We start from the raw sequence: 23,175 nt of genomic DNA, 5'->3' as shown, positions 1-23,175 counted from the left end.
CATGTTCCCCAAATCTAAAGTAAGTGTCATACGTTTCTGTGAAATGTGTATGAGGAGAGAAGCTTACAGGGGTGGTGCTTCTAAACTGACATAACACTTTCCTGTTGGGTAACACCGTGATGTTTTGAATGCCTCCTGAGATTCCTGGGTGTTCTTCACGGCAGCATGTCTGAAGGTGGGGCCTGGAAACCCCCCCCCTACTTTCCTCTTTGAATATTCTTCCTTCAGCTCTGGTGTTTTCATCTATCTTCCACCCAGCCCTTCATATTCCTGCTATGAGCTTTCTTTCCACCCAGAGGCTCTTTTGGGGACTCACCTCCCCATTTCCACTGAGCTTCCAATTCCATTTTTAGTTTTCTCATTGACTACTCTATCGGTAACTATTCTCCAACAGGAAATCATAGGCTTGGGAGAATATTCTATAAAATTGGAGCTGCGTAGCCCAAGGGTGGCTGCAGTTTATAGGCAGCAGTTAGTTTTATCTGTTCTTCCATCCTTTTTAGACGTATAACAAAACCTAAGATGCTAATTTCACAGCTGTTCTTTTCGGGCTCTTTCATTTAAAAGATCCAGCTGCTCTTTTCTAGTTTTAGGGAGCCACACTGATTTCCCAGAAGTTCCATTGTATAAATAGTCCCCATCTGCTCCCCAATCTCTCTCTGCCATATACATAGCCGTAACAGAAAAATGATCAACACACACCTTGCTTTTCACTCCAGTTTATTAAAATGTAAGGGTTTTTTTGTTTTTATTTTAAATCACTGAATCCACGTTAAATATAATCCCACTGGAGAGCCAAGCTCCACCTCCTCCCTCTACTCTGGGCTTGCCAGCTCCCTGATCCAATGCCAGGCTGGCCCACACGTGCCCCTCTGAGTTCTGGGCAAGGGCATCAGGCTGCAAGATAGCAACTACACAAAACTGCAGACAACAGCAGACAACAAAATGGCAGCAGGCCAGGGCAGAAATGGGGTTTGACCCCTCAGAGCCAGAGCCAGCCTGACCTAAGGGGCAGCTGAGCTCTCCTTGCAAAGAGCTGCGATCATTCCCTTTCCCCTTTGATCCTAAGCAGCGGCTAAAGCAGCCCGAGTCATGGTTTCCATGAAGAGTGTCACGGGACAAAATAAAATACGACAGGAATCCCTCAGCCCTCTCACCCACTTAATGAGGAGCTGCAAACCAAAGTCCCGGAGATTGATGTAGTTGCTCCCCAAACTGAGAAATCCTGAGGGGGCTGGCTAGCACTCCATCCCCAGTAGTCCCACAAACCAGGCACCCAGCCTCCTCCACATCAGCACATCCCCATTTTTGCTGATGTTTCCGAAAGCCCTTCTAGCTGTCTTGGCAGCCACCAGGCAGGAACTGGGGCCCTGAGCCATCCTGCCTGCCGGCCCTCATGCCTGGGAGAGAGGTTGAACTTCTCCTCAACAAACAGAGCAAGACAGCCCCGGGGTGGGACCAGACACCGCCCATTCCCATTCTCTTCCACCATCTGTAAAGCCAGCCAGGACCCCCGAGGTTCAGAGCCTAAGCAGTCAGATTCAGCTCTCCTCTGCCATTTCAGGAAGTGACGGTAGGGAAGCGGATGGGCTGAGAGAGGCAGGGGAGAGCTTGGCCTCAGGTACTGTTGCCCTGCTCCTGCTCGAAGAGCACCATGGCCAGTTGGGACCGGGAGCCCAGGCCCTCCAAGCTGCTCTGCACACAACGGTGATACTGTTCCTCACTCAGCCGGGGATTGCAGATCTGGGGCCTGAAGGGCTGCAGGAGGGCGGGCTCAACCGCCCGGAAGACATGCAGGTTGGAATATTTGACAAAAAGGTCGTAGATGTCCATGGTCTCCAGGAGATCCTCGTTGTCCTGGGCATCGACTGCCATCCGGGTGCGGGCCGCCATATAGTCAGCATTGTAAAAGCAAGCCTCGTTGAAAACCTCGCGATCAAAATGGCCGGCGTCACGCACTAGGTCTAAACCAGAAAGTGGGGGAGGCTGGTTGTGGAAAGCAATTGTGGGGTTGTAGCCCTGAAAATGGATGGGGAAGAAGACCTGCCAGCTGTTGATAGTGTTCATGCGGCACCGGTTGAGGAACTCGGTGGTGACTTCAGTGCTCACCCCGGCCACAAAGAAGAGCGTATCTACAGGATGCTTCTTCGAGATGATGTCCATCACCTTAATCTGGGAGGGCACGTCCGTCTTGACACTAATCCAAGGAATCTTCACCTGAGGGTGGCGCCGCTCGTATTCTGTGATGTGTGCTTTCACGGCCCCAAAAACATCATTCTGAGCCACCTTCTGGGCTTCAAAAGGATCATAGATGAAGAGGAAGGTCAGCACAGCATTCTCGGAATTCTCGAAGGCTGCTGCAGCGTAGACATCAAGGAAATGAGCAGCATAGTCTTTTTCTGAGGCCGTCAGGGGCAAGATGACATTGACACGGCTGGCTTCTGTTACGTAGGGCATGGGGATAATCTCTACCTCACTTAGAGGGCGCAAGAGATGCACACGTTTGGCCAAAGAACGGCTATGCCCCTTCTGGGTCACGACCTCCAACTGCAGATCCAAGGTGTACTCCATGCCCCGGGTAGGATCAAAACGTCGGTAGCCATTCAGTAGCTGCTGCTTGCGCACATGTAGCACCGGCTGGTACCGGCGGTTCAGCTCTTCCACTGCCGCAGCAACCACGTCGGCTACATCTGCTGCATCTGCCCCTTGGAGCTCACACTTGGGGGCCCCATCCACGCAGGAAAAAGCTGCCTCCTCGGTGAAATAATCCCAGTGAAGCACCTCAAAACGGGTCTTTGGCTGGAAAGGTGGAGGAATGCCTATAGGCCATGTGCTACTCAGCTCCCTATCTGCGGAAAGGCTGCTGGTATTCTGGATCTCCAGCTACAAAGACAAGGTAAGAAAATTAAGGTAAGTTCAGAAACATTTGCTTGGCTGAACCCCAAAAGGGCCCTAAGAATTTGACTCGGATATATCCATGCTGATTCCCAGGGACGGTAACAGACCTCACCCTTAACTGATTTGGGTGCTAACCGCTCCCCCAAACATGTTGCTTCAACATAGAGGAGGGGAAGAAAAGGCTGACAGATGAAGTCTAACCCCAAGTCTACACACTGACTCCAATTCAAATTTCCCAGATTGAAAGCCACTTCCAACAATTCCCTCCCCACACTGGCCATTGAATTTCTCTACTTAATACCGGTAGTAGGAAAGAAGGATCAGAAAACACCTAGGGTTGCAGCCTTATGCTGCTCTGCCACCTGGTGGCAGCGTGTCCACAATCAGAGTTCAATTCTGGGGATCACATTTATCCAATACTTTTTCCCAAGAAGTAAAAGCTGAAGTGTATTTGGGTGGAAACTGGCTACATCATTCATTCACTATAGCCAATACAGTAAATAATATGCAAATATTATTTATGTATTACATATATATATATATACAATAAATATGCAAATCTCTCTCTCTCTCTCTCTCTCTCTCTCTCTCTCTCTCTCTCTCTCTCTCTCTCTCTCTCTCTCTCTCTCTCACACACACACACACACACACACACACACAATCCTGGAGGCTAAAAAGAAGCCTTAAACCAAATCACTATTTCTAACTCAATGGCCATTAAAACTTCTATTCCTTCTGGAATTGTCTTGACTGAACCTGGAACATTTGCATTCAAAACTAACGTCTACACAGCACAATTACTGTTTGCTGTTTGACTGAAAATGTGGTCCAGATTATGTTTCTGCAAGCTGTAATTTCATTCTTAACTTATCCAATGTGTACAATTCCCCCAAAGCTTAATCACAGCAATGTTGGTCTAGATCAGACATGTTAAACACAAGGCCCGGGGGCCGGATTCGGCCCGCAAAGTGGTTTCATGCGGCCCGCAAAGCCATCCTGGAAACAGTGAGGGAACGGCCCCCACTGCCTTGGCCCTGGCCCAGAGACCCTCCTCCTGCCAGAGACCCTCAGATCTGTCCCACTCCTGCCCAGGCCCCCATAGGCACCCTTGATGCGAACGATGTAGAGCTGGCCACGCCCACCCAGTAGGCCATACGCACTCTAGCCACGCCCACCCAGTAGGCCACGCCCACCCGGCCCCCTGATGGCAACCGCAATGCTGATGCGGCCCTCAATGAAATTGAGTTTGACACCCCTGGTCTAGATGGATATATGCTCCTTGGATCAACATGGATTATTTAAATGCCCAATGACAAAATGTGAGAAGAGGTCATTTGCTTCTCATTCTGTGCCTCAATCATGGCTTCACTTAATTCTGCTTCCACGAGCTATTATTTTCTCTGCTTTTATAGCACAGACTACTCTGAGTATGCAAGGGAAAGGCCCATGATACATTCAGCTAGGTGCAATGCTCAAAATAGTTAAGTGTCATATTTTGATATCTTCAAGACAAATGTATAAATTTGATTTTGAATCAACTGGGCAGGTAAGGAAACTACTGAGTAGGGGATTAGGAATCATTTAACCTGCATGAGGCCCAAACGATTCAACCTTCTACCTTCATTATGAAACATCCATCAAAGTCTGCAAAAGCCTACAGCCATCTCCTGCAGTGCAAACAACATTGGAGGCTTTGATTTTTGAGACACCAAGCCTTAAAGGCAAGCCTCCTTTTATAGGTCTTCAATTCCATGGCACTAAAATTCCACTGTCTGGTTTTTATGGTATATTGCCTTTAATTTATGCCACATTAGCTACTGAATGCTTATTACAATTGCGTGCACGTGTCAAATTAGTGATTCCTCAAAAATAATTCCAATTTAATCTGGCCCGAGGATCTCTCTGGTAAGTGTTGTGCTAATTTCACTTAACTTGTTGCATGTATTATTATTATGGGTCATTCCCTTTCCTTTTTAGATCTGGATCTCTTTCCTGTCAAGTAGTTGGAGTCTTGACATAAAACTCCCTGAACAGACTAGATGCAACATTAGCACCAGAACTTCAAGATCCTTTTACTTGCTAACTAGTTAGAAAGAGATCCAGATCTAAAACGGAAGGAGAATGACCCATAAATTATATCTTACTCTGCAACAAGTTAGGAGTGAAATTAGCACAACACTTACCAGAGGGAGTATACAATGGCATTTATTACCCTTTGGAAACTATTTTTCGGAATTCAGGGAAAACATCATAGCGTTTGGATTTTAGTTAACTGCCCAATTAATATATTCTAATTATTAAATGTAGCAGATTCATTTAGTTAGTATCAGACAAAAATAAATAATAGAATCATAGGCTGGGAAGGACTTCAGACCTCTTCTGGTCCACCCCTCTGCTCAAGGCAGGAGACTTGAACCATCCCAGTCAAATGGTTGTCCACTCTATTCTTGAACACGTCGAGTGATGGACCATCCACAACCCCAGGAGGCAAGCTATTTCACTGATTAATTGGTCTCACTGTCAGAAAATTTCTCCTAAGTTGGATCTCTCTTTGACAAGCTATACATACGTTGTATATAGTATGTTTTAGGTGTGTGTCATGTATGTGTTTCACTTTGAGAGCGGGCAACTAAATTTCATTTTTGATGTCTGCCGTTGTGCCCACAGTAAAAAATGACAATCAAGATTATCTTATCTTCTATCCATTACTTGTTGTCCTGCCCTCTTATGCCTGTAGAATAAGATTAAGTCCATTCTCTCTTCTTTGTCACAGCTCCACAAGAACTAGAAGATACTTATCATCTCCCTCTAATCCTTCTAATCCAGACGTGTCAAACTCGTGATGTCACGTGACGTATCGGAGCTTTGTCGCCATTGCCAGCAATGGGGTGGGTGCGGTGTCTTCATGACGTGTCTGGCCTGCGGGCCGGCAGTTTGACACCCCTGTTCTAATCCTTCTCTTCCATAGGCTAGACATACCTGGCTTCTCCTATGATTTAGTCTTCTGGCCCTTTGACTGTTAAGTAAAATAATCTGCCCCTATAGTTTATCTACTCAGATACCAACCAACGGTCAGAGATTATTGCACCTTATCTTGCTGACAAACGAACGCCAGCCATGCTTCCTTCACAAGGGGTTTTCAAAGACTTAATTCATCCAAGCGGCAGGCTCTTTTTCTGTTCCCCACTGAGAACAGCCTCCCTAAAAGGATATGCTTTCTTTCTTCCTCTATTTTTAAGGCAGCCTATATTAATTCACGGCAATAGAAAGAAAACCTATAATAGCAAAAAAATATTAGTCTAATGCTATTAAATGAAATATGATGTATTACAACTGACAATGTCTGGATTCCATATTTTGCACGCATTTGTTCTTGCCTTCATATTTTGCGCGTTTTACATAAACTAAAAGATTAATAGCAGAGTTATGAAGGCCAAAAACTTCTTTGCTTCTAGAATTCACAACTGCAGACTCTGAGTCAAGATTAATTTTAGTAGCCAGCGCTGGGCTCAGCAGTCAAATTAGCAACAACAGACTCCTGTCTGGACTCATCTGGCAGATTTCCTGAAGCGAGGTAACTTCTACATTCTTCTTTTGCCTAATCTGTAATAAGGAAACTGCTATAAGAATGCACAGTAAGATTCAATGGGACAAATAATTATGGGAAAAATTCTAGGACGTTTTTATTTTAATTTCCATATTTTTAAAAGAACTAACATGTCCCTTAATAAAATGTCAGCAAATACATTTAAACTTTCAGAAGCCAACATCAACTGAAAACGTGCATGTTGTTGGTCCATCAACGACCAAAGCTGTTGATTCACTATGTGTCTACCTGGTGGGGGCAGAGGGGGGAAGGTCAAGACATCTTCTGCCTACTCATTTATCCCTGCAAGTCAACAATAACAACTTTTTCTTTCAATATGAGACTCTAGAAAAAGTTCAGAAAAGAGCAACAAAGATGATTAGGGGACTAGCGGCTAAAACATCTGAAGAACGGTTGCTGGAATTGGGTATGTCTAGTTTAATGAAAAAGGAGGACGAGGGGTGGCACTGTAGTAGCGTTCCAAGATCTCAGGGATTGCCACAAAGAAGAGGCAGCCAAAGCACCTGAGGGCAGGGCAAGAAGAAATGGCCGGAAATTAACTGAGGAGAGAAACCAACCTAGAACTAAGGAGAAATTTCCTGACCGTTAGAACAATTAATCAGTGGAATGACTTGCTTCCTCCAGACGTTGTGGGCGCTCCACGACTAGAAGTTTTCAAAGAAGAGACTGAATAACCATCTGTCTGAAATGGTGTAGGGTCTCCTGCTTGAACAGGGGGTTTGACTAGAACAGGAGTTTAGGATTAGGATTTAGGATTTATTAAATTTATATGCCACCCTTCTCCCTAAGGACTCAGGGCGGCTCACAACAATAAAAATTAAGAGACATAAAACACAAAAATTAAAAAAGAATTAAACAATGAATATAAGAAATACGGGACAATTTACACAATAAAAACCAAATTAAAAAACCATGGTCAGTCCAGGCCCGCTTGTTGGAACAACCATGTCTTCAGGTCACGGCGGAAGGACTGAAGGTCAGGGGCCATCCACAGCTCCGGAGGTAGTTCATTCCAGAGGGTCGGCGCGCCCCCAGAGAAGGCTCTCCCCCTGGGGGTCGCCAGCCGGCATTGCCTGGCCGACAGCACCCTGAGGAGGCCGACTCTGTGGGAGCGAACCGGGCGATGGGAGGTTGACAATGGCAGCAGGTGGTCTCGCAGGGTTCCCAACTCCTGGCCATGGCCCATTCGGAACTCAGCGGTGCAAGTGGTTGGTGAGCGTGCGCGCAACTCCTCTTGTGTGAGCGGCGGGCGCAAATGCAAATGCCTGCCATTCACACAGAACCATCCCCTCCCCACTGCCGGGCTGCCAATCCAGAAAGGTTGTGGACCACCAGACCAGAAGACCTCCAAGGCCTCTCTCTCTGTTATTTAGTTAGCGTATCGAATGTAACTTGAGTAGGAGAAAAGGATTTGCAGAGAAGGAAGGCTTCTGCAAGAAACGGTGGCCAGGAGAAAGACGAAGCCCCTAAGCAAGCAAGCAAAGCCCATATTTTCCTTCAAAATCTGACCCTTTCTCCCGTATAGCCCGTCTGTAGGGGGAAAAAAGCAACCAGTCAGAATTCAGAGCTCGGCTGGTCACAGGGATCAATTTACCGATCTGCCATTCAAGACTAAAATAATCTCTTAACTGTGTTGCTTAATAAGTTGAGAAAGTAGCACGGGATAAGGAAGGCTGAAAAGCAGGGAGGAAAATATAGATGTCAACGTTCTCTGTTTAGAAAGAACAAGCTTGTCGAATGTGCCTGCTGGAATTCTTTCCAGCCCTTTCACAGCAGCTTCACTGTAGATGTGGAGACAGGAGGAAACGGGTTCAGACCAGACTGAGCAGGCAGGCCTAACTGCCTCTCCCACAAGGATCACCTTACCTGTAGTTGCTGGATCTCTTGATAAGTGCGCTCCAGCTCTACACGAGCAAAGTGTCTGTGCAGCCGATACATCTGAAGAGGGTCCAGCACTGGGTGAACAGTGAATGCAGCACTGAATTGCGGGTCGCTCTCCTTCTCAGGGTCTGTGTTCTTCCCAAGCTCAAAGTAATGGTAGCGTAAGCCCTGGCAGAGAAGAGGGAAAGAAGGACATCAGTCTGGGAATTCAGCCTTTCCGGCAAATATACCCAGAGGCTAATCAGCATCTCTCTCTGATTTGCTAGCAAAACAAAAGACAGCTGAAGAAGATGCTCAGCTTTCAGTTGGAGGGCAGGTATGACCAAGAACGTACTTCACAACATACTATTCTCTCAAGTCACTCCTGATCTTTGAATAAAAAACATCCAGTGGGCAAATCATTCTTGTTCTTTGCTTTTTGCTTATTTCACCGCTCTTCAAGTCATCCTGTTCTTGGACTGGACTCCTTGGTCTGGAGATGGGATGGAAACGGAACAATTTTTTAAAAAAGTGTTGTTGTTTTTTAATTTAGTCTCACTGGAAACACAAAGGCAAATGTGCTGATTACTTTAAGTCTCAAGGGCCCCTTACAATGAGACAGCACCAGAATATTGCCTCCTTTTTATCCAGAAAGGTTTTGCCCATAGTAAAATAGCAGTTAGAGCTACAAAAACAATATTTAAGTAGCATTCCCTCAGTGAAAAGATACCCACAGGAAACATGTTCTACCAAAAGCGTCTCCTGTTTCAAAATCACTTTTTTTAAAACAACAACAACAACCGACTTGTCTCTTTGGTTCTGAAAGCCCAATGAGGTTTAAGGTAACAACTTGAATAGGAGATATCTGATAACTGCATACCACGAATATCAGAATTCTATTCTTTGAACCCTCACGTGATAAAAGCAAAAGGTTTTCCCCTCTTTTCCATTTCTCAAAAATTGCGACCGTGAAGGTATCACACAAGCAAAGCTATCCCTACAGGAGGAGGAAACAAGACACGGCCGCATCAGAGGAAAGAAAGCCTCACCTCCTGCTCTGCCACGCAGTCTACCCCTGTGTAGTCAATGATACAGCGGCCCAGCCATTCATCAGGGCGTGCACTCAAGATATCATTCCGGCAGTTTTCCAAGTGAGGCTGCAAACGCAGGAGCAAAGCTCGGGAAAGCAGGTAACCAAAGCCACCGTAGCAGTAGTGTCCCTGAGTGTCGCCACCAATGAACTCGTCTGGTCGGCCCATGTAGAGCAGAGTGTCGATGCTGAGGTGAGAGGCCAAGTGGTTCACCCGATGGGCTTCGACGTAAGTATCATCCTGCACCAGGAACACCCAATCAAAGTCTGACAGGTAATGGTCTATCATGTATTTGACAGTCTGGTACATGTTCCATATGGGCCTCTCGTCTCCATGCGTCACCACCGTCATGCCATGGGGCACCTTGCGCCCCCGGGTGCCTGTGAAGTAGATCAGGCGCTCCAGCCGGTGGCCCAGTGTACGATTCACTGCCACTGCCAGCGAGTTCAATGTGTTCTTTGAGGTCAGCACGCCCACAAAGAGACGCTGCCGCATACCCAGCTCTGTGCTGATATATCGGGTCCTTCAGGAGTGGGGAGGAAATGCAGGGGGGGGAATGAAAAGAGAAGAAAACAAGACAGTTAAGACTCCTCTCCTCCAACAATCACACCCTGCCAGTCAAGGGAAGGGCATCTCAGCCCTGCGCTTCATAGCAATTGGCCAATCTCTAAAGATGTGTGAAAACAGTTTCATTATCAAAATGTCCCAGTCCTAACATTTGTCGTCCCAATGATATAAGAAGAGATCCAATGTCAAATAGCCCTTTCCTATCTTACCAGCAAGGTCAGAATAGCATTTGGGGGTTGGGATGCTTAAACGACAAAACGGTTTGCTTATTTTACTAATCACCCACGGGATATTTGAAGAATAGGCGCCACCTGCTGGACGTTAGGCACTGACAATGGACATATTTGGAGACCTCAAACTCAGTTTTCCCATAAAATCTTCTGTTTTCACCCCTGCCTGCTCATGCACAGAAGGATCTGCATAAGGTAAAAAAAACCTGCTGGTTTTGTGCTATAGTTGTAGCATATATTATGCCTGTGAAAATACAGACTCCACGTGGTTGAGGAAAATCATGTTGATCTTCACCCAACCAAGGAAGATGCAAGAGATGATATTTTGGGGGGAGGGGGTGGACTAATGAGACTTCTGTATTTATATAAAAATCATAGCTCCTATGCCCAAACCATAAAAAAGCAGTTTCCATCTACTGGAACCATGTGCACATTATCTTTTATACAGTATAAGTAAATACGATTTACAGTGAACTGATATTGTGACCTGCTCCTATTCACTTCGCCAGCTAATCAGCCATACCCCTGCTCCATGCTCTCCCATGTAATTTCTCCTTCCCAACAATGATCATTAGACATATTTACTCGTTATTGCATATACTAGTACTACACACAGGTTCACAGATACCCTGTTATCTTTACTTCTGATGCATTCTATCTTCTTTCTCTTCCCATCATCGCATTTCTGATCTGGAAGTTCTACCCCCCAGGTGGGGAGGAGAGCTTCCTACTTTTGGCTATCCTACTCTGTAAAATGCCATGTACTGCACATTACTGTTGCTTCATCAGTAATAATTCTGTACATTCCATAAGTAGAGAGCCAGGTTAAAGACACCAGATTAGAACCTAGGAAACCTCTGCTCCCATCTTAGGCACAAAGTCAACTGGGTGACTTGGGCCAGTCACTCTCTCCCTCATTCCTGGATACAAGCATAATATAACATCTAATATCTAATATCTAATATCTAATATCTAATATCTAATATCTAACATCTAACATATAACATTACATTACATTACATTACATTACATTACATTACATTACATTACATTACATTACATGCAATCAATCTTTGGCATTTTAGCAAAAGCTAAAATCCTACTTGATTCAAAGAGCACTGTACTATACTTGCAAAAATGCTAAACATCACTGTATTTTTAGCGATGTTTCAGAATGTTGTGCCCTGTTAAAAGATTGTGCTCCCTACAATTAAGTACAGTCATGGCTTCAACCAGCTAACTATCAAATGCTGGGTAAAGAAGAAAAAAACATTTAAAATTTTAATGTATTGCAAAGTATGCAGTTTTCAAATGAGATGCTGTCAGAGAAACCAATGACCAAGGTGATGACCGTAACAGGTTAGAGATTGGAGGGCATTAGGGGTCCCACTGTCTGGGAAGGACTAATAATATCCTGGAGGGTCAAATCAAGTTGGTAAAAGAATGTCAACTCTTTAGCCCTGCTCTTTGGAAAATGATAGAAATAGCCAAGAGTAAATAGACTTGTAGCCTATTTATTTATGTAAACAATTGTGAATCACATACACAATCTGGAACAAGCAGATTGTGGCCACTGGATCCAACTATAATACTGGCAATGAGAGCCCAAAGAAGAAAAAGAAGTTAGGCAAACCTTAGAACATACCAGAGAGCAATTTTATTTCCTCAAAGTTCCTTACTCGTTTCTTATCTTTAAAAAACTCAATTTTCCTCGAGGTTTATTTTTGCACACAATTCTTTCCGCTAAGGAGATGTGATTCTGTTTTCAAGTTCTGGAAGCAGGTTCCATCCAAGACAAACTATCCAGCATAACAGCAACATCACTGTAATATCTACATACAGTTTCTATAACCAAAAAAATGACTTTGTAAAGTGCCATATAGTTCAGAATCATAAAGTTGGAAGCAGCTATTTAGGCCATCAAATCTAACCCTCCCCAGGGCAGTAATCCAAAACAGAGCATCCCAGAAAGATGGTTATCTAGCTTGTATTCAAACATATTAAGTAAAAAGAAGCCTATTGGTGCTCCAGATAATTGGTAAACTGCTCTTACGATAAGGCGCCTATTTTTAACATTCAATTTCTATAATTTAGATCTACTATTCCACAGCCCACCTTCTGGAATAAGAGAGAGCAACTTCTGATTTTCCCGTAATTCAGATATTTGATGTTTTCTCGAGGCTAAAGGTACCCAGGACCTTTAATCTATTTTCATAGGTCTTAATTTCCAGTCCCCTGATTTATTTCTATCTCTTTGCCTGATTCCTTTTTAAAATGCATAGCACAGAACTAAATATGGTGTTCAAGATGGATCTAACTAATGCAGAACAGAGCGGCACAATTATGTCCGATAACTTGAAAATTAGATCTCTCTTGGTTCTGGATTATGTCCACAGTAAAGGTAAAGGTTCCCCCGCACATGCATGCTAGTCGTTTCCGACTCTAGGGGCCGGTGCTCATCTCCGTTTCAAAGCCGAAGAGCCAGCGCTTGTCCAAGGACGTCTCTGTGGTCACGTGGCCGGCATGACTAGACGCCAAAGGCGCACAGAACACTGTTACCTTCCCACCGTAGTGGTCCCTATTTTTCTACTTGCATTTTTACGTACTTTCGAACTGCTAGGTTGGCAGAAGCTGGGACGAGTAACAGGTGCTCACTCTGTTACGTGGCACTCGGGATTTGATCTGCCAAACTGCCGACCTTCTGATCGACAAGCTCAGCGTCCTAACCCACTGAGCCACCTTGTCCCATGTCCACATTCAATTAAGAAAGTTACCAATCAAAAATGAGATTTAAACTGGCAAAATTAGTTCTTCAATCCATGCCGAGGTATAATACAGAAATTCTATAATGATAAGTAATAATAAGACCTTTACAGGTCAATTTCTCTATAATCTGCTCTAGGACTTTCCCAAGTATCAATGTCAGACCAACCATCTATATAGAACTTTCTTTTCTCCTTTCTGAAGTTAGGGTCTGTATTTCTAGTCGTCAGACACTTCCCCAAATCTCAAGGTTTTCTCAGGGACATTATAAAAGGGTTTGGCCTTTCCTCCTTTAGTACTTTTGGAAGAGGTTTACCAGGTTCGGAAGGTTAAAAGTCATTCAAAATCAAGCACTACCGCCTCAGTTTTCTGCCGACGTGAAGCTCTGTCTTGCCCCTTCACCCTGCTTTTTGCATTTTCAAAATGGAGCCCCATTTCTGAGATGACTACTTCTACCATTTCTTGAGTATCTGTACCATTTTACCTTCTTCACGAAGTCTTTACCTTTGTTTTGAATGTTATCTATCTATGCCAGTCTTTTTCGTTGTCTTATTCTTACCATTATTCACTCTGGGTGTTCCACTTTCTAACATAATTCAACTTCATCCCTCAGTGAACTGGCTTTCATTCTATTTCCTATATGTCCTCCTTTTCATTTTTAGATTTTCAGTCCCACTGGGGTTTTTTTACGTTCTCCATTTTTACCTTAGCTGGAATCGTTTGTAATCTTCAGTGGCCATATTTTATTGGGAAAAATAAAGGACAAACCTGAAAAGGGAGCAAATCTGAAAGAGGCTCATGTTTATAACTTTGCTTTACAAAGGGAAATTCAAGAAAATAAATAAAATTAAATAAATCTAACAGATAACTTTTTGAAATAAAGGACTGTCCTTTACAATGAAGGACATATGGTTACCGCATTCTAATGTCATGTCCTTGGGAATTCCCATCCTGCTTGAGGTCTTTTTCCTATTAGCTTCTCCTCCCAAAGAATCCTATTTATTATTACTCTTAAGTTTATTAAAATCTACCTCTGAAGATATTTGTGTTCGACTAATCTCAGTTTTCTATTTCTCTTAAAATCAGGAACTCCAACCTTACACAGTCACTGCCCTCCAGTGTACCTGTTACTTCCATTTCCTCAGCTAAGTCTACTGATTAATATCAAATAGGAACAGCTGATCATTTTGTCTTTCTTCACTCTCTGAAAGAGATTATTGTTGGGAAGACAAGTCAGGGATTTCCTTGAAGGACAATGTTTGGCAGAAGTTGTCTCCTGTCAAATGTTGGGAGTAAATGATTACTATGTCAAGGTGATTCCGGTGCTATAATCTCCAGATGAGCTGAATGTAGCAAGAGCAGCAGGAAGGGCATGACAGGAAGAAGAGGGGAGGGTGTTACAATTAGAATTTCGTGGTCCAAGGAATCTGGGCTCCCATCATAATTTCATGTCTGCAATGGCAAGTCTCTTTTTCTCTGGTGAAAAATGGCTTTGGCACTGGGTTTGTCAATTTTTTTCCAAATATGTTTACGACTGGTAACTCAAAATTTGTTTAATGCAGACATGTCAAACACAAGGCCCGGGGGCCGGATGCAGCCCGCGAAGTGGTTTCATGCAACCTGCGAAGCCATCCTGGAAACAGTGAGGGAACGGCCCCCTCTGCCTTAGCCCTGGCCCAGAGACCCTCCTTCTGCCAGAGACCCTCAGATCTGTCCCACTCTTGCCCAGGCCCCCATAGGCACCCTTGATGCGAACGATGTAGAGCTGGCCATGCCCACCCAGTAGGCCATATGCACTCTGGCCACGCCCACCCAGTAGGCCACGCCCACCCTGGCCATACCCACCCGGCCCCCTGAGGGCAACCGCAATGCTGATGCGGCCCTCAATGAAATTGAGTTTGACACCCCTGGTTTAATGCAAGGTAGTAAATCCTCAGAACAAAGCTACGACATTAGGAAAAGCCTATCCTGCATTTTGAAAGATCACTAAATGAAACAATTAGAAAAGTTCATTAGATTTATATATTCAGAATATATATAAATACGTAAGTACATAAAAACAGTATGTTATATAAATCAAGCCAATATTAAAATAAATCAAAAGTTATATATTTTCAAATCCCAGTTTTTCTTCAATCCTTTGATAAGGTGAGAGGGCTAATCTTACTAGTCTAATACCATCCATCACAGAATTAAAAGAAGCTTCTTATATGTCTAAACATCTCTAACTATTAAAAGAACTCATCAGTTCTTGCCAAGAGTTCGTTTACTCAAGCACCGAAAGAAAGAAAAAAAACCGGCAACCAATTCTGTTTATATAATGTAGTTTCTTGTTTTATAAAAGCAGACAGCTCTTAGTTCTGATAAATGTTGACTGTAAATTCTTTGACTTAAAAATCATGCTGGTTTGTCTTCTTAGTTGTGAGTTGTTAAAATATCAAAAGGCAGAGCAACCTGTCAAGAATTCTATTACACAAATGCGAAAGGAGGGATGAGATGTCTTTCGTGAAGGTAAAAACTGCCACGCTCCGGGGGATTTGATTTCCCATAACAATTTCACTGATCCTCAAAGTAAGAGAAAATACCGTGCAGAGGAGCTGAGTCAGGCGAAAGATGGGTGAAAGCATTTACCTGGCTCCATATTAATACTGCAGTGTTGGAAGACAGATGGCCTTTCTCTACAATTAGCCTCAGAGTTTTCTAATTCAAATGCCGCAGGAAGTCCTTGCTCCCCAGCCACTCCCATCTCTAACCTCACTCACAGTAGACTCATTCAAAGCCTCCACTTCCTGTTCATTACTCTCTCCTGTGGAAACACAACTCATTCAATCTCTCCTTTCTGGACCCCTACTGCTGATCTCACCCAGACGACAGAAATTGAATTTGGAGCCCTCAGAAGAGAAACTGGATGCAGCAGAGAGCACGGTCCTAAATGTTAAGTTGCTATATAATATCCTCATACAGATGGCAGAAAAGGAACCAGGATGAGGAATGAAACCAAGTTCAGGTCATACAGACGGCAAAAAAGGAACCAAGATGAAGAATGAAGTTCAGATCATCACTGTCAGAAAGTAAGGAATAAAGAATGCTGTGCACACTGAGGATAGAGAAATGAAGTGCCAATTCTGAATGGGAAGAATATATTAGAAAGGTAAAGAGAGAACACATAGTAATGAAGACAAATTCCCATTGGTAGAATTAACCACCGGTATCTATTAAATAAAAGGGACGCGGTGGCTCAGTGGGTTAGGACGCTGAGCTTGTCGATCAGAAGGTCGGCAGTTTGGCGGGTCGAATCCCGAGTGCCGCGTAACAGAGTGAGCGCCTGTTACTCGTCCCAGCTTCTGCCAACCTAGCAGTTTGAAAGCACGTAAAAATGCAAGTAGAAAAATAGGGACCACTACGGTGGGAAGGTAACAGCGTTCTGTGCGCCTTTGGTGTCTAGTCATGCCGGCCACATGACCACGGAGACGTCCTCGGACAAGCGCTGGCTCTTCGGCTTTGAAACGGAGATGAGCACCGGCCCCTAGAGTTGGAAACGACTAGCACGCATGTGCGGGGGAACCTTTACCTTTTTATCTATTAAATATACAGCATCTCTGTAACATTCTTGGAAGAGCAGATGTTTCTATAATTAGAAGAACTGACACTTTACCGAAAGGAAGTAATAAACTAAGCAACAATTAAGGAAACAAAAAGAACATGCAACTGGAGATTAACAAATCTCTTCGCTTCCTCCATCAGCAGTATTCTCGTTCCTGCACCTGTCCTATCCACTCAGTTTCAATTTCTGTAATCCTAAGAGGTGTCTGCCTTTCTCTGGGAAAATTCACTGCCCTGGGTCTTTTGAATCATCCATCACCTTACCCAAGAGAAAACATGTTGCTCGCCACAATGTGGGAATCTCCACTAGAGTGACCTCAACATCATCCAGTTCTCTGGCTGCTACACACAGTGAACAGGAAAGAATCCCTGCAAAAACTAATGGGGATTGTCTGGACTACATAGAAGTTGGAGTCTTTAGTTTCATCCTTAAGATACTTATCAAACTTTGGTCTGAGTGCCACTTGTGAGCAGGGATACTGCATTAGGTGGTTTCAGGATCCAGCCGACCACCACCCTCCTCAAAGCAAACTCAGGTAAGTGCTGGGAACAAGCCACAACAACCCCATTTACAGATAAGAGGCCTCAATATCTCATCTATGGAAAAGAGAAATTTCCTTCTCCCAACTCTCAGCTCCGTTACCTCTTTCCTTTTAATTATGCCCAGGTCATTATTGACTATTAAGAAATCATTGCACCCCTTTCTTCCATATTCACACCGTCTTCAAATGAGAGGAAGGGCAAAAGAAAAAGCAGCGGAGAGATGAGTAGAGGATGTATGCCTCAATGCAGCCATATGCACAATATTACCTTGAACACCAAGTATCCAAGATGATTGCATAGCCCTATCTGGTGACAGCAAGGCATATTTTAGTTTTGCCTTTTGTCTATCTCAATTAGATGTCCACAAGCCAACATGGCACCACACCAAAAGTTATCTTTCTGCACACAGCTATGGATGCAGAGAGCTTAAGTATGTCTAGGTGATCAGCTACTTATCAGCTTGGCTTTTTCCCTCCTGAATTCACAAGGCATATATCACCCCCTCTGCTACTCTGCTGGAGATAACAGCAACTAACTTTACACAAGCAGCAATTGAAGCAAGAGGACAATGAGCACCGTGCATCTAGATACCAACTGTTTGCATCCTAGGATAACTAGGATCTCGGGGATAAACAAACTCCATCCATTTTTTGATCTCTGACTCTAAAACAACCAAGTAGGATGGCAAATCACTAAGAGTCCTCACGCAGTTTGCCCTGTTTTTGACCAAAGAAGATTGGATAGATTTTTAATTACTTAATGGCCCAAATAAACTATCATCAGCCAGGGAAGCTTTAATGTAAGCGTAAATACAGATAGTCCTTGAGTTTCAACAGGTCATTTAGTGACTGTTCAAAGTTACAACAGCACTGAAAAAAAGTGATTTGCGACCATTTTTTACACTTACGACATTCCCATGGTCACAGGATCAAAATTCAAACACTTGGCAACTGAGATATTTATGACCATTGCAGTGTCCCGGGGTCACGCGGTCACATTTTGCAAATTTCTGATGAGTAAAGTCAATGGGAAGCCAGAGTCACTTAACAACCGTGTACTAACTTAGCTACAATGTAGTAAGAAAGGTAATAAAACGGGGCAAAATTCACTTAACTGTCTTGCTTAGCAGCAGAAATGTTGGGATCAATTATGGTCATAAACTGAGGACTACCTGTATACATATTCTCTGATCCCTCCCCCCCACCCCCTAAATCCCATACACACCCTGGCCCTTCATCTGACAGACAACAAATGTAGGAACAAAGAGCTAGGGGGCTTTTAAGAAATGTGAGCATGGCGTAGGCTACTAGAAAAGACTGGAAATCAGTACTTATTTGTGTGCGTGCGTGCGTGTGTGTGTGTGTGCGCACATAAAAATGGAGGTGCAGTCGTTTCACATTACCTTCAGCAGAGTCTAAGGCTTTGGAAAAATACAATTCCAACTTTTCTGCCTCACAGCAAATTAACTATGAATGGCGGCAGCACAGCCTGATAAAACAGGACCGGATAGTTTGTAAGGACAGAAGAGGTGCTTCTGTAATGTTTTTATCCAATTTGGGCCAGAAGCTGCAGACCAGAAATGTATCTAAAAATATGCCTCAAATGCATTTTAGCCCTCATTAGTTATGCCTATACATACTGAGGGCAATAGAAGAATGGGACGACAGAGAATGAGGTGGCTGGATGGAGTCACTGAAGCAGTAGGCGTGAGCTTAAATGGACTCCAGAAGATGGTAGAGGACAGGAAGGCCTGGAGGAACGTTGTCCATAGGGTCGTGATGGGCCGGACACGACTTCGCAACTAACAACAACAATACATACTCAGGTACAGTGACTGGAGGTGAGCAGCACTGCACAAAAGAAGTTTTGTTGGTTTATTCTTCAAGGCGATCATAGACAAGTGATTCCTGCTCAATAAGCAGTAAATGCTCCAATCACAAGGAATGGCTGGAGGTCTGTCTACCAGAGGAATTCTGTTGGTGGCCTTAATTTCCCTTTCTACTCCTTGCCACAAAATAGAGGCCTGAGCAGTCACAGGCTTTACAGCCTGTGTAACTGTAACATTTGACACACTCTGCTGCAGGGAAGAGGGGAACTAGAGCATTTCTACATATAAAAAGAAGCGGTATGGGGGGGAGGGAGAGGGAGTGCATTTCCTCAGGACAAAGTATTCTTTTTGAGTCGAAATAATTCTTAACCCATCTTTTTTTTTCTTCCCAGAGTATTTAAGATAACGACCATATGGATTTGATGATTAGAAAAAACAGTAGATAATAGAAAAGTGAAAAATATGTTGTAAGGAGCTTAGTGTGAAATGACACTTTTGTCTTGCTGTGAAGGAAAGTCGGAAGCCATTTCCAAACATTTCTTTCTCTTTCTTGTTTTGCTCTGCACTTTTGGTTGTGTGTGTTCTCTCTCTTTTTCCTTCCACTCATTTTTCTATCTTAATGGTTAGTTTCTGCCAGTTATTTTTCTCATTTACAATGTAACAAAGTTGCATGTCTTAATAAATGAGAGCGTGAAGCACTTCCTTTTGCATGATTTTCAAAATGTGCAAAGCCTCCTCCACACGTTATTTCTACATTCATTGTTTCAAGGATGGGCAGACTTCAGGCTTAAATCTGCTTTCATTTTTACTAACCACACAAATCAACCAACTACTGTAAATCAGGTTGAGGAGACATATAACCTTCACCTCAGTATTTGTTCTGGATAGCAGTATTAAAAGGGTTCAGCCCTTTTACCAATAAAAAGGGCTGAACCCTACTTTGGATGACTTCTTCCCTTTCTGCATTCTTCTGCAGCATAATTTAAGACTAGGGGTCACCTCACTGCTGCTAAAGGAAACAGAAACTTGTCTGGATCCCCTGCAAATCCCCCAGAAACCTAACAACAGATCCTGATCCACTGTCCACCCTTGCATTAATCTTAAAACAAACTCCACTGTCTGAAAATATTTTGAAGGAGCCCAAAGAGTTGTGTGACTCAGCCCTGTCCTCCAGCCTGCTCAGAATGAGCCAGAGTCACAATACTTAGTTTGTGGGATCAGCTGCCATCAGCGCTCCTTCCTCAGTTCTAGCCCACCTCTTTCTAAAGGAAACTATTTGCACAGAAGGACTTCCTGAACAGTGAGAGTGCAGCCCAAATCTTTCCTGTGGGAGATCAGGTGCAGAGATCCATCAACCTCAAGCCCCACTACCAGAGAACTAGGCAAAAACAAAAACAAAACCATGTGAACCCATGATTGACAGCCCTGCAATATCATACGGCCCTCAGCCTACTTTTCCTCCCATCTTGGCTATCATTTAAAAAACAAGGCATAAATCCTTCTAAGCTCTTTAAAACTGGGAGTTTCCTTCAACTGTATCTCAGCGGCATAGGAAGCTGCAGCTAAATTATGAATGATTATAAGCACAACAATCCTTCAAGAGGCAAGTTAAGCTATGACACTCACTTGTCCAGGGTGTAAGATGACTAACAGTTTGGATGGCTTTAAAATAAAGTCTCAGCCAAATGCATAAGAGGAAAAGATTATCAACGATTATTAGTCGTGCTGGTTATATATTATGTCTACTGTTGACTACAGTTTGATTTGCTGCACTGTTTGCTGATTTTGACTTATAAATCTCTAACCACATGGAATCTATGGTTTCCTTTCATATTAGCTTTTGCCCAATTTAAAGTTTTCCACTGAGGCTTAATGGCATATTCCATTATCAAAGGAAACCCAGTCGGTATTTCTATGAAATGGAAACTTTTCTCTAGCAGCATCTCAGTTGTAGAACTCTCTTCTAGAATAAACCAAACTGCCTCCAAGTCGTACTGGAATTTGAGTGGGGGGGGTGGTGGTTTGCAGGACATTTATAAATTCTGGTAACTATGTTTCACCTTTAACAGTTTGTTTTTCTCATTATTTTTTTTCCTATTTTCTTAAAAATTGGATTGTACATTGTTCTGAAGGTCCTGGTTGGTAGAAAAAGGCATGCATAATACTGTGAAGAAGAACAAAGTAGTGTTTATTTTCTAAATGCACTTGTGTTATCTAATAAAGCAGTCTGCTGTGGGCCATGAGACCTGGGAACCACAAATACAGCTATGTTCTATATAGGCAGACCTTATAAGAAGTTGGACTACAAGGCTCCTTCCAGTCCTATAATTCCCTCTTTTGGGCAGGACAAGAATCAGCTCTTCCAGTTTCAAATCATACTAAGATTTGCATAAGGACATACTGGCTTTGTTGATGGATAGTGCAGCCAATAAGTCACCTGTGGTTTGTAAACCATGTTTATATCATTTATGATTGGCATTATGGTTTTGTGGACACAAAACCCCCTCAAAAGATTAGGCTTTTATTTGAAGGTTGATAACTGTTTGCAGTCATTTTTTGGTGTCTTCTAAGTTTGCAAGTCATATGAAGAAGCTTGGTTATCCAAGCTTGTTAGTGACAGCCACTTCCAAATGGAGCCAATGGACACACACAAGCATACGCATATGTATTTATTTTAAAAACTTAGTCACACTTCAAACCTAAGATTTTACAAAGTGATTTCCAATGCATTAAAATCAGAAGATAAACTCCTAAGCAATCTGCTTTTAGTGGGACGCTAAATGGGCCCTCAAACCTTCATTTCCTTACTACGTACTTCATCGGGCTACTCCGATGTCATATGAAGGCAGTCCTTACTGTTTAAATATTGATGCTGGAAGGTCAAGAACTAAACAAGACCCCCACACAGGCCTAAACCAGTTGCTGATCCACATCAGCATTTACCAAAGGCCACAGGTTGTTCGTAAGGCTCCCTGCACTTGACGCCCAACACAAATGGTGGCTCAGAGGTTACACGGAGAAGACATCCCAATCCCCTTTGGAAAACAGTGTTCTAGAGCCACTTTCCCCAACCTCTCCAGTTCCCCTTCCCCATAGGTACCTGATGGTTTTTTTGGTCACCTTCCCTGGGTTCAGAGGCTTGTAGGGCAGGACGCGGGGCTCCCAGCTCTGCTCGGGCTCTGTGCCTAGCCCCCCAGAGACCGAATTCGGTTTGCGGGCAGCGTTGCCCTGCCCTCCTTGATGCTGATGCTGCTCCAGGCCCCCTTCACGGAAGCTGCCGTGGCCGGGCCCACACGGCTCCTCCACCCAGGTTACACTGAGCAGGCTAAGCGTGAAACCTAGAGACACCCCAATCACCACGGGCCCCACAGGACGCAGGAGCGAGAGAAGCGAAGAGAAGCGCATGGCGCCGGCTGAAGGGGCTCCAAGACCCGGACCAAACCCGGAGGGGCACCGAGTTAAAAGGAGAGAAAAAAGGGGAGGGCAGCAAGCCCCGAAGAAGCGCACTTTCTAAGTAGGGGGGGTTCAGGGATGGAGAACCAGGGTCCCCCTGCCCAGGGAGATCCCAGGGTCCCTGCCCAGGGAGATCCCAAGGGCCCTCTTTAACCCGCACAGCACTCTTGGAGATCGGGGCAGCAAAGGACCATTCCCACGAGACGGGGAGGGAACCCGGTAGTGGCGTGGGGTCCCGAGCAGAGGGAGGGGCGGTTGCAAGCTAAGTAACGGAGGAGGTGGGCCCGGCCCAATTCCGGAAACCTTTGAAGGAGCAGCGCCTATTGGTCCAGCCGTTCCATGCCGGCCCTGGAGAAGAAGCGGAGGGGGAAAGGGGGGGGGTCAGTCCTTCGCCTCTTCTCGCCGAACGGGAGCAGCACGGCGGAGACGTCACTCCCGCTTCTCTCGAAAGAGTCGCCGCTACCGCTGGCGCCGCCGTCCGACGTGTCACCCTGGATGGTCCCGCCCTCTCCGCCAAGCCGTCACTCGTCCGGCCGCGCCCCCTTTCCCTCCTCAGCCAATCCCCGGCCGAAAATGCGTCGGTTCGGCAGAGCCCGCCTTAAGTTCCTAAACCGGATTGAATGCGGGAATAGGATGGGGGGGGTCGTTAAAGGGGTGCGGAGCCTAAAAGGCTCCTCGCTTGTGCGGTTCGTAACCAGTTTTATTGGGTGCCCAACTCCGGGCTCGGTGTCA

The 23,175-nt window shown here is 44.4% G+C and overlaps 1 protein-coding gene across 1 annotated transcript; it reads right to left on the bottom strand.

Annotated features, from left to right (window-relative positions):
• Nucleotides 1–703: 703 nt before the first annotated feature.
• On the bottom strand, nucleotides 704–22,905 carry CHPF (chondroitin polymerizing factor). The gene is made up of 4 exons (XM_081314121.1): nucleotides 22,091–22,905; nucleotides 9,415–9,979; nucleotides 8,372–8,554; nucleotides 704–2,883 (listed from the first exon to the last, which is right to left on the bottom strand). Exons 1-4 carry the CDS (start codon nucleotides 22,393–22,395, stop codon nucleotides 1,618–1,620), a joined length of 2,319 nt encoding a protein of 772 aa, XP_081170247.1. The 5' UTR covers nucleotides 22,396–22,905; the 3' UTR covers nucleotides 704–1,617.
• Between the last annotated feature and the right edge of the window lie 270 nt (nucleotides 22,906–23,175).

Source organism: Vipera berus, assembly GCF_964194415.1.
Source record: "Vipera berus genome assembly, chromosome: 1".
NCBI lineage: Eukaryota > Metazoa > Chordata > Lepidosauria > Squamata > Viperidae > Vipera > Vipera berus.
Note: the sequence above shows the minus strand (reverse complement) of the source record. Positions and strands in the feature narration are given on the sequence as shown.

Bases quoted from the DNA above. Each gene is read 5' to 3' on its own strand.
- CHPF (XM_081314121.1), bottom strand. From the start codon at position 22,395: ATGCGCTTCTCTTCGCTTCTCTCGCTCCTGCGTCCTGTGGGGCCCGTG. The intron at 9,980-22,090 runs GTACCTATGGGG...CCACTCCTGAAG, and splicing joins GTGACCAAAAAAACCATCAG to GACCCGATATATCAGCACAG. The intron at 2,884-8,371 runs GTAAGGTGATCC...TTGTCTTTGTAG, and splicing joins AAGAGATCCAGCAACTACAG to CTGGAGATCCAGAATACCAG.